Genomic DNA, 18,742 nt, shown 5'->3' on the forward strand with positions numbered 1-18,742 from the left:
TGAACAGTCGGCCGGTGGGCCGACAAAACACCTCCAGCCTAAACTGAGCTGAGGTATCCCCAAGGGGCTTCGAAAAATCAAAACCATGAAAAACAAAAAAAAAATTCACGGACCAAAATTCCCAAAGACCAAGGAGAAAATATTTGGCACGAACACGGTGCAACTCCAACCATCGGAATCTGTTTCCCAACATGGTGGAAAATCACTGACATGTGTTTGTATGGGACCCCACTGGACTTCCTCTAGATCCTCTGGCATCTCCCTCTGGAACCCTGACAGAACCCTTCATGTCCATCCAGCAACCTCTGAACCCCACAAACATCCCAGCCTTCACGAGAACGACAACTTTCTGGCAGAGTCTTCAAACAAGAGGATCTCGGAACCATTTCAAACTGACTCATGACTGCAGTTCTTCGAATAACCTCCCCCCCAAAAAAAGGTCCTGGTATCTTTAACGTGTTTCTTCATCTTTGAAAAACGTCCAACACACACACATACACACACACACACACACACACACACACACACATACACACACACGCCATGTGTGTAAAGTGAAACCTGCAGCAACAGGTGGATTTTGTTGGCTGATCACGGACCAACAGCGCCCCCCAGTGGACGCACATGCAAACTGCGCCATAACAGAAACAGGTTTTTTTGATTTAGCATTAATTTTTTTCCAATAAATACTGGAAATGTAATCGATGCGTCTGTCTGGTTTGTTTCGAGCATGATCAAAATGCAGTTAGAGGTCTGAAATGAGATCATTCTAACATGAAGTCACCACAGTTCAATCAACATCTAAATTATTGATCAAACATCATCCCATCTGGTTCTTTTTTTCTTTTTATCTAAAGATTAATGACCCCAAAAGCTTCTGAGTGACTTCTCGTCTTCATATTCGTGCCTGATGGGATGGTTTGTTTGTGCAGACACTCTTACCTGTGTGAGACTGAAGGCGATTTGATGGCTGATGGGAAACACCCGCCGAGGCTCCGCGAGCTTCAAACTCAGTCTGTGTTGTAGAAAAGGTTGAAAAATGGCCACAAAGTGTTACTAAAAAGCTGAATAGAAAATCAGGGACAAACCACAAAGCTCCAGGGTTCAGTTTGTCTTTATTGCTTTCACTTTAAAACACTTTTTTTCCTCCTGTTCTCTCTCTTAAGGTCCAGTTTCCACTCACAGTGCGTCCCTCCTCTGACCTGCAGGCTAATACAGTCCATATATAAACTGGGAGTCTCCTGCTAGGTAAAAACAAACTAGACGGGTGAAGATGGGGACGGCTACAAAAAGGAAAGGCTGTAAAAATGTAAAAGAGGAGGAATATTTACAGGACAGGAAGAACTACAAAAAAACTGAGAAAGTTACACCGAGGTCTGTTTCATCATATTATAGAGAGAAACAAGTAAAACATGAGCTGCTTCAAACCGGGGAGAAATCGGCTTTAAAAAAGTTTCACTTGAAGGAATAAAACACAAAATGACACCAGGATTAACTGAAAAACAGTATCAGGCTCACAAATGGAAACAGAAAGAAAAACATCTTTAACAGAAAAAAAAAAAAGCTTTTGCGTCAGCTTTTCATTCTTTTGCGTCTCTACTGCACAAAACCCCAAATCTCACTATTTCCCAGTGTTACACAGCGGGGAGGTTTTCTAAACTCACTTCATTCATCATTGGTTTGGTTTAAATACAGCTGATTAGGCAGATTTATTATTGGAAATAAACGGGGTCCAAGCTGCGCCACGTGTTCCCCGCAGGCTGCAAATTCATCTTCAAGCCTCTCAGGAGATTTCAGATTTCACAGCAAAACAATATTGTTTCAGTGTGAACTGAAACGCCTGCTTTTATCTTTCTGCTTGGACTCCTTGAACCTAAAACTGCACAATCACATAGTTCCTTTAATTATTACTACTGCACTCTTATTATAATGTGTACTGGTTAATCTCAGGAAGAAACCCCACATCTCATTTAGCTCGTTTTGAAACAAACACAGGTTCTCTTTCGGTTTTCAGACGTATAAACGTGGCAGCGGAACACTTGGGTCAGCTCGTGTGCTTTAGTACATTCAGTTGGTAAACGGTCCGAGTGTCAGTCAGATCCGGTTGAAGCCGCTTGAGTCCGGTGGATGCGGACTCATCCAGTTCAGACCGGTTCACTGACGTTAGAACCGGTTTTATGGGTTCAGCCTGCGCCGGTTTGATTCAGTTCAGTTAGCTTGATCCAGTCAGATTCAGTGTGATGTCATCCAGTTCTGTCCAGTCTGATCCGGTTCAATCCTGTTGGGTCTGTTTTCAGTCAAGTCCGATCCGGTTTGATCCGGTTTGATCCGGTTTTCTTTTGCTTCAAGTCGCCCGTTAAGAAATTTCCACCAGCTGGAGCGCCGACTCGTTGCTGCCGACCGGTGCCTCCAGGAAAACATCATCGTCCTCCTCTTCCTCGCCGTCCTCGTCCTCGTCCTCGCCTTCAAAGATGGCGGTCATGGGAGGGGTGAAGAGGCGGCAGCGAGCTGCCAGGCGCCGTCTGGTAGAGCAGGGCGGAGTGAGGGAGCGAGGTCTCCACGAGGAGGAGGTGAGGAAGAAGAAGGGCGAGGAAGAGGAAAAGGAGGAATAGGAGGAAGAGGAGGAGGAGGAGGAGGAAGAGGAGGCCAGGAGGTGCGTCAGATCTTGCTGCTTCCATCCGAGCGTCATGGAGAAGCTCTGAGGCGTGGGCGGGGCCTGAAGGTCCACGCTCAGGTGGATGTTGATGTCAGGAGCACTGTGGGGTTCTCGGTGTGGAGGTGAAGGAGGAGGAGGAGGAGGAGGAGGAGGAGGAAGAGGCAGCGGAACCCCCCGGAGGTCCAGAGACGTGGCACATTTACAGAGACGCTCCACGGCCGAGACTCGAGAAGAAGAATCAGGACGGCTGCCTTTCCGGAGCAGCAGAGCCTTGAAGCTCTCGCTTCTCGGTGACCTTTGACCTCTGCGTGGGAAAGGTTGCGCTGGACGAAGGCGGAGGGGGTGGGTGGAGGAGGGCGAGGAAGAGGGGATCCGCTGCCCGTCTGTTTCCGGATCGCTCTTTCCGAGCATCTTCCTCTTTGACCTGAGACGAAGGAGAAAACGACACAACTGAGACTTAGTCTCGACCAACCCGCCGCCATGACGCCGAGAGCAAAACAGCGACACAACACCGAGACGTCGAAAGGAAAGACCAGAAAACAGCGAGATCCTGACACACTACCACTGAGCAAGGCACCAAAAGTCTCCTGGATTCACTCACCTGCACAAACTACAAAGCTAAATTCAGAATTAAGAGTCGGGGTGGATTTAGAGGGAACTTTCTATTTCTAGGTACCAAAAAACAAAGCAAGGGGACAAATTTATTTACCAAGGAACCAAAATTTCACATCTGTTATTCAGGAGTGGTTGATTTTTCTACTGAGGCTCTATTCGACGCTCTACTGCACATCCAGAGGATTTTACCTGCAGCCAGACCTGGAGGAGTTCACACTGTGCCTTCCCACACTGCACTGCTCCACAGAGGCGGAGGGAGGAAGCCAGCAGACGTGTGAAGGTGTGTTTCAACGTGTGACTGTGCATCGTGTGTGTGTGTGTGTGTGTGAATGTGTCGTTGTACCTGTGGATGACAGCGAACAGATCCTCGGTGGTTCGCGGTCGAGCGGAGACGAACATCTGGTCAGCCGAGACGCTGACGAACAGCTCGGCTGCAAAACAGAAAGCCGCTCTTTACCAACGGATGTTACGTCCGGAACCCGAGAACAGGCGCCGAGTATTTTCATCTCGGCATTTCGCAAACTTGTCCTATTTTTGCTTCACACCTGCACCAACAGGAGGCGCAACCGCGGCTGAATCTGACAGGAGCTCTGTCTCCAACTGGTACTTACCATCTGCAAAGATATGGAGAGGCTCGACAAAAGCCAAAACACAACTGTAAATGTTTGACGACTCAACGATGACGGAAATAAAGTCTTTCACATTGACCACAAAAAGACCACACTGAAAAGGCCCAGCAGAACAAGAAACAATGAAACAACCATAAAAACCACTGAAAGAGTCAATGCAGCACTTTAAAGACCAACACGATGTCGGAAAGACCCAAAAGAACTGTCTCAGAGGACTGTACTGCAAAACCACCGTCTCAATTTACCGTCTGGGTGTCTGATGACCTCGTCTGTGTCCTGGCCTCTGGTTCCGACCGCCGCCGTCCGCTGGGCCTTCTCGTCCACCTCCTGGTCGCGCGGTTCTTGAATGAGGAGGTCTGGAAGCGCCAGCTCCCCCCGCAGGCTGTCGGTGGACAGCGCGCTGCTCAGGGAGAACCCGCTCCGGCCCATCGGAGCGCAGGAGCTCTCCGAGTCGCTCGTCTCCGCGTCGCAGCCTCTCGCCACCATCTTCCTCGCCGCCCTGTTCTCATATTCGTCCGGTTCATCTCCGGAGGAGGAAGAAGATGACGAGGAGGATGAGGATGTGGACGAGGACGATGAAGCGGGGGAGGAGTGCATGACCGACGGCATCATGAGCAGCTGCCTGCCCGCCCTCCTCTTCCTCCTCTTCCTCGCCTTGTCTTTTTTCTTTGACGTCATGACGATGGTGGTTACCGCCCCTCTTTCTTGCCTTTCGTCGTCCTCTTCGTCCTCAGCCAGTGAAGACCTCATCATCCTCCTCTGAGATGCTTCATCGCCTTGGTTGACTCTCGTCTTTCTGAACTCCATTCCTCCCTGGATCTGGGAGCGCTCCGTCCAGACGGAACTGGTTCCTTGGATTTCAGCGGTTCCCAAAGAGCTGCAGGTACCGACGGACCTGGAGAGGCCACTGCTCGCTGAGGTCCCAGTGCTGGTGGTGTTGTGAGTCTGAGTGATCACGCTGGTCCCACTGGACCCACTGACCGGTTTGGCTGCAGCAGAACTCAGTTCTGGCTTCTTGTGAGTTATCGGCGGCTTCTGTCGGTGAGGAGAACCAGCAGGTGAGGGTTTGCTGCCGTCGGTAGGTCTTCCGTGCGCTGAATATGCGTGTGTTGCTGGTTTACTGCAGGTCAGGCGCTCCGGTGAAGGTGCTCCGTGAGCTGGGTGTACATCGGGAAGAGGCTGCGGCTGGTGGCTGAGTCCAGCAGAAGGTGCTGGATTTTCTCGTATCCTGAACTTTGGAGAGGACACAGCGCCAACAATAGAAAAGTCGGGCTTCTTCGGTGGGACCGGTTTCTCTGGTGAGCATAGCCTCCTTGGGCTGCCTGCCTGAATGCCCCTGTGACTGTGCTTCATGTCAGGGCATGCTAAGTCTGTTAGCTTAGCATCCATAAGGGCAGAACCCATGGCCTGGGGTTGTTGCATAATTGTGTTCCTCTGTTTTTTGTCGGTATCATAAAACATTTTCAAATAGGGACTAGAGACTTGGTTATTCACAAGCGACTCTAAATCTTCCATCCTTTGGTTGCTGGACTGGATGTTTGAAGCTCTTGAGCTTCGAAGATGAGCATCAGCATCATTATTGGCTGGATCAGCTGTTTCACTTTTTGTTTTCTTGGAGGGGCTTCGACTTAATTTGAATACAGGTTGTTGTACTTCAGCATTGCTGACAGAGTCTGGCTGATCCTCGTGGCGCTGCAGATCCGGGCTGGGCTGGTTTGCTTCGGCAGGCAGAGCCGCGGTTTGCAGGACTTCGTGGTTCTTGACTCGGCGAAGCCTGACGCCTTGCAGAGCTTGAGGAGTGACCCGGAGGCACGGAGGCGCCACCGGATCACCGCAGTTCTTCAGAGAAGCACTGCTGCTAGCATGAGAGAGGGACGAGAGTGAGGGGGAGGGGAGAGGGGGAGGAGGAGGAGGAGGAGGAGGTGGAGGAAGATCTGTGAAAGGTTCGGAGGTTGGGAGGGCAGGTGGGAAATTAGATGGAGGCGGAAGGTTGGTCGGTGTAGCACAGGTGTGCCTCACAGCGTAAGAGTAAGGTGGAGGTGGAGGCCGGGAGGGAGGAGGAGGAGGAGGAGGAGACATGGAGTGGTACAGCGGTGGGAGAGGAGGAGGAGGAGGAGGAGGAGGGGGAGGAAGGACTTCAGAAAGTGAGGAAGCTGAAGGAGTATCCATGGAGGAGTGAAGCAGAGGAGGAGGGGGTGGTGGGGGAGGAGGGAGTGGGTGGGATGAAGGTGGAGGAGTAGGAGGAGGAGGAGGAGGAGGGGGAGGGGGAGGATGATGAGCTATAGGTATTGGAGAAGGAGGACTGCGCAGGAAGGACGGTGGTAACGGAGGTGGGGGAGGAAGAGGAGGATGCTTGGTAGATGAATCGGAGGAGGTGTAGGAAGAAAGGGAGGAGGTGGAAGAAAAAGATGAAGAGAGGGAGGAGAAGAGCGACGACTTTCTTTCTGGGACCGGTGGCTTCTGCCTGCCGTCTCGAGGCTTCGTCCTGGGCAGAGAGGACGCCACGGCGGCAGGGGACAGGGGGAAGGAGGACGGACATGAGGAGGAGGAGAAGGGAGAGGCGGGCGGCAGGGAGAAGGCTCCTGGGGAGGACGGGGCGAAGGGCGAGGAGACCGGAGTGCCCGGCGTCGGAGTGTTCGACTGGCTGGAATAACCGCTGGACGGCGACGCGAGACGCTGAAGCCGGGGGACGGAGGAGGAAGCAGGCGGCTGGGGACCGAGGCTAAGTCTCAGTCCCGCCCCCTCTGGGACGGGGGACCGATGGGCGGGGACTTGGGAGCAGACGTTGTTGGTTGGTCGATGGCAAGATGACGGAGGATCCACCGTGGTCATTTCCTGGCAGGTGGTACTTAAAGGCTCGAAAGTTGTCACTGTGCCGCAGGTGACCCCACTCTGGCGTCGTTTCGGCGTGCTTCGGGGCACCCAGGGGTCGTGGAAGGCCTGAGGCGATGGCGTGCGCTCTACCTGGGCGGCGCGAGGCGGGCGGGGGCTGGAGGACGACCGGAAGGGCTTACTACGACCTGAGCGGCGTCTCAGGGAGTCGGAGCGCGTGGGCGGAGGAGGCGGACGCTTGGACTTGCGCAGGGAAATGCTGCGGGTGGAGGAGTGCGAGTGGGACGACGCCGTGCTCGACTTCCTTCTGTTCCGGCTCAGAGGTGGAGACGAGGTGAACTTCTCTGAGCACAAAGAGCTGGTGTCGGCACAAGAGGGGGAGGACCGGCCGGAACACAGCAGGGGGTCGTAGTTAGAACCTTCTGCGGAATCATTGAAGACGCTACTGTGTACGCTGGAGGCCGGGGAGAGGGGCCTGTACCTCCACCCCTCCCCGTCGTAGGAGCCACTGTCAGAGAAGCACCGAGGGTCTTGCTGGGTGCCGGCCTGGTCCGGATCAAACGCCTGGTAGCTGAGCTGAGACTCCGAATCAGGTGTGGAGGAAGAAGAGAGGCGGTGGGAGGATGAAGCGGCCTCAAGTAGAGACTTGTCACTGGGGTAGGACCACTCAGACCGCAGGGCGCGACGACCCGGCGTGCCCGGATCAGAGCAGGGAGACTGGGATCCGCCACAAGCCGTGGGATCAATGGGCAGCAGGGGCTGGAGGTCGCTTGGAAATCCTTGCAGATCCTGGGACTGTGGAGAAAGATAAGATAGAAAGTATTATAAAAGGGGAAAACTTGTTAACGTTTTATTTAATGTCTCCCAGCAATCTGACCTGGCAGGAAGAGGAGGCACTGAGCGTCCGATACGTGTTTTGACAGCTGACTTCAGAGTTCAGAGAGGAGTTTGTTGCAAGACGGGGAAGACTGGAGGAGGCGTACTGATGATCGGCTCGCGGGGAGGAGGTCAGCGAGGCCATCAGGCTGGACATTCCCTCACCGCGCGGAGCTCGGATCTTTCTTGACAAGGACTGTCCCTTCTTCCTGCTTCCTGGTTTCTCTTCCTCTGTGCTCGTCTGACGGCGGGTGGAGGCGCAGGAAGTGGAGGCGGGCCGACCCACGGTGGAGTACTGTCCGGGCAGGGCCGCAGAGCCCGCTGAGGGCTTGGGCCTGACGTCGTCTGGTAATCCGGTGACTGTCTTGCGGCGGCTCAGATTACGGGGTCGGCGGGTCAACGAGTCAGTGCTGGCGATGGATCTTCGAAAACTGGCCTGACGATCAAAACTCTCCCCTGAAGAACGAGTCAATAAACACAGAACAGTGAAGACATGCTCTTACAAAACAAAACACATTCTGATAATTAAACATTTCTAAATACTTAAGAAGCCAGGACCTCATAGGTCCTCATGCGGTCAACATCTTGACCTCTGAAGCTGGTCTTGGACTGGGTCTAGATTGGGCTGTACCTGTCACATCGATGGGAACTATATCAGCCGCGATGGCCTCGGCCTGCTGCCTCATCCTCTCCTCAGGAGTCGGGAGCCGGGGGGCCGGCTCCATGTCCAGGCCAGCCGCTGGCTCATAAGTCGGTGCAAAGACATCCCAGCAGGAGGTGAGCGGGACGGGGTTGAGGACCAGAGGGGTCAGGGGTCGCGTGTGGCTCACGATGAACCTCTCTTCTTCTTCAGAGGACGTAGACGACTAACAAACCAAGAGAAATAAGAACGCTGACTACATTTTCTTCCATCCCATTCAGATTCATTCCATCACAATGAATCAGACTTTTTTGAGGAATCTTTCCAAACCCAAACAGTTTGGTTTAAGACCCAAATCCTAGATTCTACTTCCACCAGATTACACACACAGGAGTGTAATGGCGTCTACTTGGATGTGGCGGGGATGCTACTGAAGGTGGGCGCTATTCGATCTAATCTGGACTGATTTAAAGGAGCAGAATCCATGTTTACCTTTCGTCTCCAAACTGAAAACCTGAAACAAACTGAAAAGCAAGACTGCGAGAAAAAGTCCAAGAACCTGGACCTCTGAAGGGAGAAGGGGTGAGATCACAAAGGACGGCAAACAGAAACATCGATTAAAAATGACTGAAGAAAATAAAATAAAAACAAAAATAACCCCAAAACCCAATTAATGACAGAACATTTGATATTTAACAACCAACCAAAGAAATGTGGGATGATTGCATAAAGATGCAAAACTGCAAAGAGACAGGCAGAAAAAGATACAAGAGCGAGGAAGCTAATGAACAACTACAGTAGCAAATCATCCGAGAGAAAAGGAACAGGAAGCAAGACTGCATTGAAAAGATTTCAATAAAAAAAAAAAATCCAAAAAAAGATTTAAAACGAGCACAAAGAGAGGAATGTATGCAACAGGGCCACACAGAGAATTATGAGTCAGCTGGTTCTTTCTGCTGCAGCCTCTTCAAACTCATTAAAATTCACCATCAGCCTCTGTGTTGACTGTGCGTGTGTGTGTGTGTGTGTGCGCGTGTGTGTGTGTGTGTCGCCCACCATCTTCCTGCTTTTGTCCCTCCAGCGTCGCCGCATGCCGCCCTCTGATTGGTGGTCGGGCCCGGGGAACGGAGAGAAGGCAGGACTGGACTCGCGGGGCCGAGAGCTGCCGGGCCTCCTGAAGCCATGCTGAGTCAGCCCGTTCCACGCTGCACACACACACACACACATGGCGGGCAGAGACAGATGATGCGGTGTTATCATCAAACCGACCCAATCGATCAGTGTGCGGAGTTTCTGAGGCGTCGCTCCGTCACTCCGGAACACACGGGGGGCTTCGTCCTTCGTCCTTTGTGTTTCTCTGAGGCGACGTGCGGCGCTGCAGCTGCTGCAGCTCTCTGCAGCTCTCTGCAGCTCTCTGCAGCTCTCTGCAGTCTGCTGCATTCGCAGGCCTCCCTTTCATCCATAAAGACCTGAAACCTCGCTCAGGGACAGAGTGACTCACGTCTGCCTGAAACACGGCATTAACCCTGCTGGAGAGCGAGTGGGAGGACCGGAGGTCAGAACTGGATTCACGAGGGCAGAAACCCACACGCCTGAAGCTTCAGAGGCCTGTCTGAGGTTTTTCATCACAAGTCCAGACAAAAATCACTGAACAATAACAAAAATACGCAAAATTGCACGAAAGAGATTCAAAAGGATCAAATAATAAGATGAAATAGAAGAAAGAGAAGGGGGCGAAATAGAAGCAAATTGAGAAAAATAAAACACAAAAGGACGTGAAACTGACAAAAAATGGGAATGAATTTTAAGGAAGTGGCGAAAACTATAAATGCAAAACGACAAAAAGACGCAACTCAAATGAGAAAGACACACAAAACAAAAAAAGACATATAATAACACTAAAAACCCCACATGAAGCCACTCTCTCACCTCGCAGGTCGTCAGCGCTGCCTGAGCGCTTCTTTCCCGGGATGAAACGCAGTCCTTGCTGAGGCTTCTGGGTATTGTAGTGAACCGACCACTTGCTGTCGCCATCCTCTGCTGCACACACGCACACACACACACACACACACGCACACACACACACGCACACACACACGGGCTGAGATGAGCGAAAGGCGGCTTTCTGGGTTTAATCTCATTTCAGCAGATTCATTCACACTGGGAGGCGCCGCTGCAGCTCTCAGCACTGCTCAAGGTCACCTCCACACTGGGCCACTGGGCCGCCGCCGTCACGGAGGACCAGCAGACGGACAGACGGGTGGACAGCCCTCTGGGCTGAGGTCAACTTCACGTCTCACCGGACATCAATCAGAACGCTTCAGGAACATAAACCAACAATGAAACAGCGTTTAATTCCCCGAAAACCCCGGAAGTGTGGACCAGAAGGCCCCACAGATCCTGAAAAGTTGTTGATTAGACCTCAGAGATCCACTGCAACACCTGACAAAGACCTCAGAGGAAACCTGCGAGACTGAAAAGGCAATTCGGGTTCATGAGGAAACAAAGAGAATGAAAACAGCAACAGAAAGGATCAGTTAAGATCGCTGCAGGACTGTCGGTTTCTTCTCAATCAGATCTTTAAAGCTGTGATTTTTGAGGAGTTCTGTGGTCAGAGTGGGAGTCACAAGGAGGCCCGGGTGTCAACAATCATAGAAAACGTAATAAAAGTCATTGAACATGTTGAAAGAGTCTCCGACAAGCTTCTGCAGATCCTGGACGAGAAGCAGAGGGAGTCCTGAGGTCCATCCTGGTCCAACTCTGAAAGCACTTTATGAGTTCCTCAGATCAACGAGACCCTGGGTCTGAACGGGGCCCGCCTGTATAAAGAAAGGTTAAATTAAATAAATTAATTAATAAATCAACTTCATGGAGAAGGTGACCGAAGCCCTGGGGCGAGTCTGACGAGTCTCTGAAGAACTCGAGAGATTCTCGTGAGAACCCGTCTGAATCTGGAGCCGTTACGTCCTCTGGAGGAGAAGAATCTGGGTTTTTTTTTTTTTTAAATATACAGACTGACGGTCTCAGTTCGCTGAAATGCACCTGATGAAATCATGATTTAAAACAAACTAAAACAGAACGGGAAGTTTAACTGATTCCTATAATAGTTTCAGAGTATTTAGGGTGCATAACTTTACATCATATTTACATTACATATATATCACATGTTTAATTCTTTTCATTTATGTGACTACTTTATATTATTCATATATATTATTATATTATATTATTCATACATATCTTATATATTTTACATTCTACATTATATATGATACACACATTCTGTGTATGCAAATTAATACATAAATGCACACGTTCCAGTTCAACCATCGCCGTTCATTATGTTGGCCATTTCGAGCTGCTTGGATTTGAAGACTTCACTGGTGAATTTTCAGGTATGTTTTCAGATTTTGACTCAGTAAAGTTTCGCAGTTTTTTTCTAACTGACTGTTTTTAAAACACAAATCCCTTTTAAAGTAAATTTGGGATCCTTAATTTGGAACAACCTTTGGAAGTCCAAGGGAGGATCCTGTGGGTTTTTTGTTAAAATGGCCATGAAGCCCTCATGAAAATGATCTGAAGCGTTCAAGAAAATTCCAGCGATCCTGGAACAAGAACCAGAGAGAATTCAAGAGTCTAAGTTTTCCTTGAGGAGCTCGAAGAAGTTACTGAGCGGGGGGGGCGTGGAGGTCCTGGAATTATCAATCGATTTTGTGTCCTTGATCGATTCCCTGGAGAAAAAGGCTAAAAATGTGCTCCAGACAGACTCCTGACCAAGTTCCTTGAATTCAGCAGCGTTTTCTGGACTCCAGCCGAAGGTGGCCGTAGACCTGAGGAGACTCAAGGAGTCCTTCAGGAGGTTTCATGGGTCCAAAGGGAGACGTTTGCTGTCAGCTTATGAGAGAAACTGGGTTCTCAAAGGAGAGTTCAAAGGTCGCTGAGACAGAACTGCATTTTCTTGAGGTACATCAAGTGATCCTTGATCCACTTTTGAATTCAGACAAGAATGGTCCTGAGTCCTGAATTATGGCTCCGTACTCAGACTGAGACGGAGTCCTGGACGGGCCTCCAGCAGAGGTCCTCGAAGAGCCTCCGATGATCTGAGAGAAAGGTCTGGAGCGGAGTGACGGTGCTGCGAGGCCTCAGCAGAAGGGCCCGGAGTCACTGCCAACAACCCAGATGTATCTGATGAAGAGGCGCTGGAGGCCTTTGAACAGACTGAGTCCATCCTTCAGGAGGGTTCCTGAGCCCCCCGAGAATGGTCTCGAAGGCTTTAAGGACATCCTGGAGGGCTGGAGAGTAGGCTCAGATGATCCTTCAGGGACTTCTGGGGTCTTTAAGGACAGCGGAGCGTCCTTAAATATGTACTGGATTCCTTTAAAGAGGCTGTGGTGGTCCTGCAGACAGTTCTGGAGTTCGTGGGAGCGTCCCAGGACCCCAAAGGAGATTCCCACAGTCCTTGGACAGGGTCCTTGAGTAAGTGACCTGCACTGTTGCTATGGTTACTGGCAGGTTAATGTGACCCGAACTCCGATATGGCATCAAGATGCGCAGCATTTTCAGCCGGCCGTCAGCAGAGCGCCGGAGCGCCGGAGCGCCGCGGTGGACCGACGAGTCGCCGGCGGGAACGCACTCACCTCTGCGGTGGCTCAGAAACCTCAGGACGGACTTGATCGCCGCTCCAGATCAGAACCATGACGACGCCACGCACTGCGCACAGCACGCACACGCACGCATGCACACACGCACACAGACACACGCGCGCATACACTCAGACAGGCACACACATGCACGCAGGGGCACGCACACTCTGCTGAGACTGCAGCAGACAGAGAGACAGAGCAGCGCGGCAGCCGCTCTAATGCAGACCCGGACTCCGCCCACTCCTCTCTCTCTCCTCTTCTGTCTGTGTGGCTCGTCCCCCTCAGTCTTATTCTCACCCACACACATGCATTACGTTGGCAGGGTGCCAGCCCTGCTGCGCGTGTGTGTGTGTGTGTTAGAGTGTGTGTCCTTTATGTGTGTCACCAGGTGATGAAGGTTACCCGCAAATGCTGCAGGAACTGTGGAACCACACGGCTTCGCTTTGTAGATAAAAGGGTGTGTGTGTGTGTGTGTGTGTGTGTGTGTGTGTGTGTGTGTGTGTGTGTGTGATCTGCCTCTGATCATCTTTTATTCCCTCTGCTCCGGTGTTTCCATCTTTCCCGAGACAAACCCGAACAAAGACATCAGTCTGTCAGCGCGTTCATGAGGCGTTTCAGCAAATCATGTATCTGTCCGACGAAGCCTTCCCGCAGCCCTTCATTTCCCCCCTCCTCTCGGTGGTGGTTTTGACTGTCTGAAGTTGTCTCGTATCCCTTCATAGCTGCTCTGATTCTTCTTGTAGCTGTGCTGCGTCTCCGAAGCGCTTCACTCCCAACTCGCGGCTGTTTGGCGATTTTCTGTTTGTGCATCCGTAACTGCCTCGCACATCTCAGAGGATATTTTCCGGCAATTTGAGTCAATTTAGGCCCTTTTCATGGTGCGTTCAACGATCCGCTGAGTGATCAGTGCAGTAGCTATTTTGTGTTTCCTTCTTGGTCATTTGTCGACTCGTATTTACCATCCTGGATCCCCGACGGTCGGCCCGACGGTCGGCCCGCCGGCGATCACCTCGATCACAACCTTCGCCACCACGGGTTCCAAACTGGGACAGATCCAGTGTGGAAGTGTGTCGCTGATGTGGGCCAGTAGAGCAGCTAATTACCTTCAGTCTCTCTTTAATTTACTTTTATTAATTAGACAAGAAATAGGCCACGCTGTTGTCATATTCCTGCCATGTATATATAGTCGTTCTGCTGGCCAATCAGAGGTCAGGAGGGGGCGGGGCCTGTGTGATCACCTGTGTGATTCTCAGCAGCAGGTAAAGAGTGACGTTTACAGGCGGCAGCTGCTGCCGTTATAAAGCCTGTTCATCTGTTATTACAGGAATTAGCCAAGCGTATGGAGTTGAAGCTAATCCTGTACACACACACACACACACACACACACACACACTCACACGCGCACACGGGGGAGTTCATTAAGCGAGAATATGACTGTTTTCTTTCTCAGAACATGAGCCGAGTGGAGCTGTGATGAATTATTGATGTGTGGTGTGATCTCTCAGATCATATTCTCTTTTAAAACACCAAGAAACTCTGAGTCGAAGACCGCATCCAGCACTCTACCGAACCGGGCCAAACTGGACCAACCAGGACCAAAACCAGGTCATTACTATCAAAACACAACCGATCTAATTAACTTGAACTGTCCCTATTTCCCAGAACCAAGTCCGTCTCAATACTCATTTCACAAAGAAACCGTTTGGACCATAAACCAAACAGGGATGGTGAGATCAAAGCTGGCCAAACCGCAATCAAGATATGTCCAATAAAGACCCAACCGAGGGTTCCAAGCTATCACCGAATCTTCAATTCAAGACCAAGGGTCTTTCCAAGATTCAGAAACAAAAGGCTCATTTTAAGGAATATGATCTGCGATGCTTCAGATTACAGAATCTGTCCACAGAACTCGGCTGTGGACCTTCAATCAGAGCGGCATCGGCTCCTCTCCTCAGACTCCTGACGAAGAAGGGAAAATGAAGGTGCGCGCTCTCTCTTTTGAGGATTGGTCTGGAAGCGTTTGGGTTAAAGTCAGATAACATTTTCAGTTTCTGATTTTCGTGCTCTTGGTGCATAATGAGGTGAAACATCCACAAATCTGGCAAACGGGCATCAGATTGACCAAACGGAGCCAACGAAGGGTGACTGGACCCAAACCAAAGCAAATGAAAGCCACTGACTATCCAAAAAGAACCAACGATGTGGTCCAATGAGTCCGATTCGTTTAAGGGATACACAGATCAAAACAAGAGTTTCCTGTAGAAATGGACATGAAGAAGAGGAAGAACCGTTGAGCGTAAAACGTGCAAGAGACGCGCAAACAAACCCAAATTCATCTGAAGTGTGACATTAAAGACATCCAGCACGTGACAGTACCTCTATGAAGAAGGGGCGTGGTCTGAATCGCCTCCTGTCGGGAGCTCTTGCCTCTTCGGCGCCGGAAACAGAAGAAGCTTGGTGCGGCGCCTCCTGCTGGGCTGGTAGCGGTACTGCGGCGGCGCCTCCGGCTCCCTGAAGGGGGGCGCGGCGGTGCGGGGGGGGCGGGACGGGCAGCGCGTAGCCCGCGCGGGGCTCTGGGGTCGGGGGGCAAGAGCTGGTCCGGCGCCGCTGGCTGAGGATCGGGCAGGATGGGCGTGACAGCTGAAGGGGCGGGGTTTGGGGGCGGGGCTTTCCGTAAACTTCCGAGGCAAGGAGCAGCTTCCTGTCGACTTCTTGGGCAAACGCAGGGTGGGCATGGCGGTGCTGGGGGGGGTTCTGGGGTAGTACCAGGGGCTGCTGGGGGGAGAATAAGCTAGCTTTCTGTCAAACGAGGGTCGACCCCGGCCGGGCGGCGCCGCCGGCGTGCAAGCCCCACATGGCTCCGTGCTGCTGGTAGATTTTGGCGCTGAGCAGGCGCCGCCGCAGGCTGCCCTCTGTTTTCGGCTGCAGGGTGCCATCTTCCGGGGAAGGAGCTCGTCGAGCTCCTCATCAGGACCGGGGTTCCAGCAGCCTGACGCGACGCCTGGCCCCGCCCCCTCGCCGCCCAAACACTCCACGTAGGAGATCATGATGTCCTGCTGTCACAAGACTAGTCCCTTATCAATATCTCCTCATTAAAAGCCCGAAAAGACTCCAACTGCTTCATAATAAGCTTTTAGAAGTTTCTAATATCAAATAGACACATCTACATCTTTTCAAATAAGGTTTTCTAAAGAAAAAAATGAATTGTTCACGAATGATCGCATAAAAACTGGCCTGTCCTTCAAAGTCAACTCAGAGAGTCATTTTCACTGTCAACGCAAAAAAAAAAAAAAAAAAAAAATTCTTGAAGGTTCAGTCTTTGGTCTCTATTTTCTCTGCAAATCACCGTAAACATCACAACAAATCCAAATAATGAAATATTTTCCCAGCGAAAGAACCACAGCGACAGCGAAAGAGTCTTTTGGATAAAAATCCTTCAGTGTAACACCGAAAGCTGCGTTCGTATCCACAATGGTTTCACGAGGGGAATAGAAACATCCAGTGAATTTGTGCTGTATCCATCACCATGAAAGCAAATTATTCCAGAAAAAATGTGTTCAGTCAGTCATAAAAGAACAAAAAACCCTCAAAAACATCACAGTAAAGCAGCTTGCAAATCAAAACCAGTAAAACAGTGTCAGCGTCCGAGTGTCCACATTCGAAACGAGTCCAGCAGGAACTGGAATTTTCCTTCAGACGAGCGGCTGCTGCCTTTCTTCTGCTCGCTCTAATCTACTAACGGGGATTATCCAGGTCTGCAGATGGCCGCAGAGCGACAGGTATTACCTCCACACCACATGTTGCCTCACACTGTGACTGACCGCCACACTCGGTATTTAGATCTCAGGAATCAGCCGACAGAAGGTCAGAGCCCTCTGCCGCTTCATTACACTGCAGAGACACATCTGAGGATAATTCACGTGGTTTTCTTCAGAAATAGTTTCCAACTAGTGCACCGTGTCATCCCGAACCCAGAACCAGAAAACAAGCAGAACCTCAAACACAATCATCAAAAACCTCACAAAGCAACACCAAACGGCCAAAAACAGGTACAAAATCATGACAATAACACAAGAAAACTATGAAGAAAAACAACAAACGGACACAGAGCAACCAGAAGAATGACCAAACAACTTCAAAGAGACTCAACATGTCAAAAAAATACGCACAGAAATTACCAACAAGACTCTGAATGTCTGCAAAACCTTCACAAGATGCAAAATAAGCGAACACAAACTCAAATATCAGATAGTTTAAACGCTCAAAATGTGTCACTTTGTGTGTATTTACACGTGCTTACAGCACCTGTACATCAGGGTGTGTGTGTGTGTGTGTGTGTGTGTGTGTGTGTGTGTGTTACAGAGGAAGGACAGCTGTGTTTTAAGACCATGAATAGGATGTTTCAGCTTGCCTCAACAGGCCAACAGTGATTATCACACACACACACACACACACACACACACACACACACACACCACACACACACGCAGAAGAATGCAAACATCGCCTGATCCACAACTTTCTCCACCACCTCAGCATACAGCAGCAGCAGCAGCAGCAGCAGCGGTAACAGTAGTTACAGTACTATTACAGGTTGCAGAAGTAGCAGTAACCATTGGCAACAGCTGCACAAAGAACCGCAGAGCGATAATAGTAACATAACAAATGACCTACATATAAAACTTCTCGCTCACCTTTAAAACAGCGCATGTCTTCCTCGCTCTCCCACCGTCCCTCGACACGGTGTTTACGATACCTGTGTGTCTGCGAGACTGTGTGTAGTGTGTGTGTGTGTGTGTGTGTGTGTGTGTGTGTGTGTGTGTGTGTGTGTGGTGAGCTCAGACATTGGAGGAAACACAAGTTCAAACTGAGACTCCCCTCCCTCTATTCTTTCACTAAAAGAAAAGCCCCCTCCTCCCTCCCTCCCTCCCTCCTCGCTCTCTTCTGTCAAACCAATTCTCGATCAAACCCAAACCTGCACCCACCAGCTCCCTCCCCTCTCCATCACTGACCTTTAACCTCATTCACATGATTTTTTTTTTTTTTTTTTTATCGTAAACAAGTTTGGAGGCACTGTTTGTTGTTGTTTTTCAAAATGATTATCCCAATGTCCAAGTAATGCCAGACTTTTTAGTTATGATTGGGCAACTTTACAGAGTAGTTTCCCTGGAGCACTTTCAAGAATGTTATTTGAAAAGATTTTTTTTTTAAAGTGTTAAATCAACCAAGTTTCACTTTAAGTAATGGAACTACTGAAATTAATATCAATGTTTTCACTGTGCTAGATGACCTGCAACAGTCATTTCTGTCATATACAACATAATATTTTGTGCAAGTGAAGAAAGAATCATCTGATAATGCAGATATTTAGAGACTGTCGGCCTTGTTTCCTCTTTTCATCATCATGAAATCAAAATCACAACCAAATGGTAAAACTGCATTATAAGCTGTTTTCTGAATTTTAAAAAAAATCCCAAGTTTCCCCTCTCAGCTGGTCACCCTTATGCTTCAAAATTGTTTTATTTTTTCTAATGAAATAATGATCAATAATAATCAATAATCAAGAATTTAGATTTTAAAAATGGCTGCAGTACTGCAATATTTTTAAACATCGTGTTATTTATTTTTAGAAACATAAATAATCAGTTTGTTCTAGAAACTTTGAGGAGTTAAGGAAGTGCCCTCCTTACTCTCAGGTGTTGAAGGTGAGCGTGGTGCGGACGGCTGATGGGAGTCGTAGTGTCGTCCCTCCTCAGCAGGTATTTACCTCTGAGGATAGAAATAGCTCCATTAATCACTTCAGGGTGTGACAGTGTCCTTACAGAGTAACAGAGTAACCCAGATACCGAGC

General features: G+C 50.0%; 1 protein-coding gene across 2 annotated transcripts; it reads right to left on the bottom strand.

Annotated features, from left to right (window-relative positions):
• Positions 1 to 1,119: 1,119 nt before the first annotated feature.
• On the bottom strand, positions 1,120 to 17,639 carry nhsl1a (NHS-like 1a). 2 transcript variants are annotated; one of them, XM_030086119.1, is made up of 8 exons: positions 17,586 to 17,639; positions 10,178 to 10,288; positions 9,305 to 9,453; positions 8,240 to 8,474; positions 7,610 to 8,064; positions 4,146 to 7,527; positions 3,615 to 3,702; positions 1,120 to 3,080 (listed from the first exon to the last, which is right to left on the bottom strand). In XM_030086119.1, the coding sequence occupies exons 1-8, from the start codon at positions 17,599 to 17,601 to the stop codon at positions 2,357 to 2,359; spliced, it is 5,160 nt and encodes a 1,719-aa protein (XP_029941979.1). In that variant the 5' UTR covers positions 17,602 to 17,639; the 3' UTR covers positions 1,120 to 2,356. The 2 variants fall into 2 exon arrangements, with proteins under 2 accessions (XP_029941979.1, XP_029941980.1); XM_030086120.1 differs by lacking the exon at positions 17,586 to 17,639 and adding an exon at positions 12,886 to 13,026.
• Positions 17,640 to 18,742: the final 1,103 nt, after the last annotated feature.

This window comes from Salarias fasciatus (assembly GCF_902148845.1).
Source record: "Salarias fasciatus chromosome 23 unlocalized genomic scaffold, fSalaFa1.1 super_scaffold_20, whole genome shotgun sequence".
NCBI classification, from domain to species: domain Eukaryota; kingdom Metazoa; phylum Chordata; class Actinopteri; order Blenniiformes; family Blenniidae; genus Salarias; species Salarias fasciatus.

What these genes read in the sequence shown, in the direction of transcription:
- nhsl1a (XM_030086119.1), bottom strand. An exon ending in AGTTCCCATCGATGTGACAG is followed by an intron (nt 8,065 to 8,239) that starts GTACAGCCCAAT and finishes CTCGTTCTTCAG; the next exon opens with GGGAGAGTTTTGATCGTCAG. An exon ending in CTGTTCGCTGTCATCCACAG is followed by an intron (nt 3,081 to 3,614) that starts GTACAACGACAC and finishes CCTTCGTCTCAG; the next exon opens with GTCAAAGAGGAAGATGCTCG.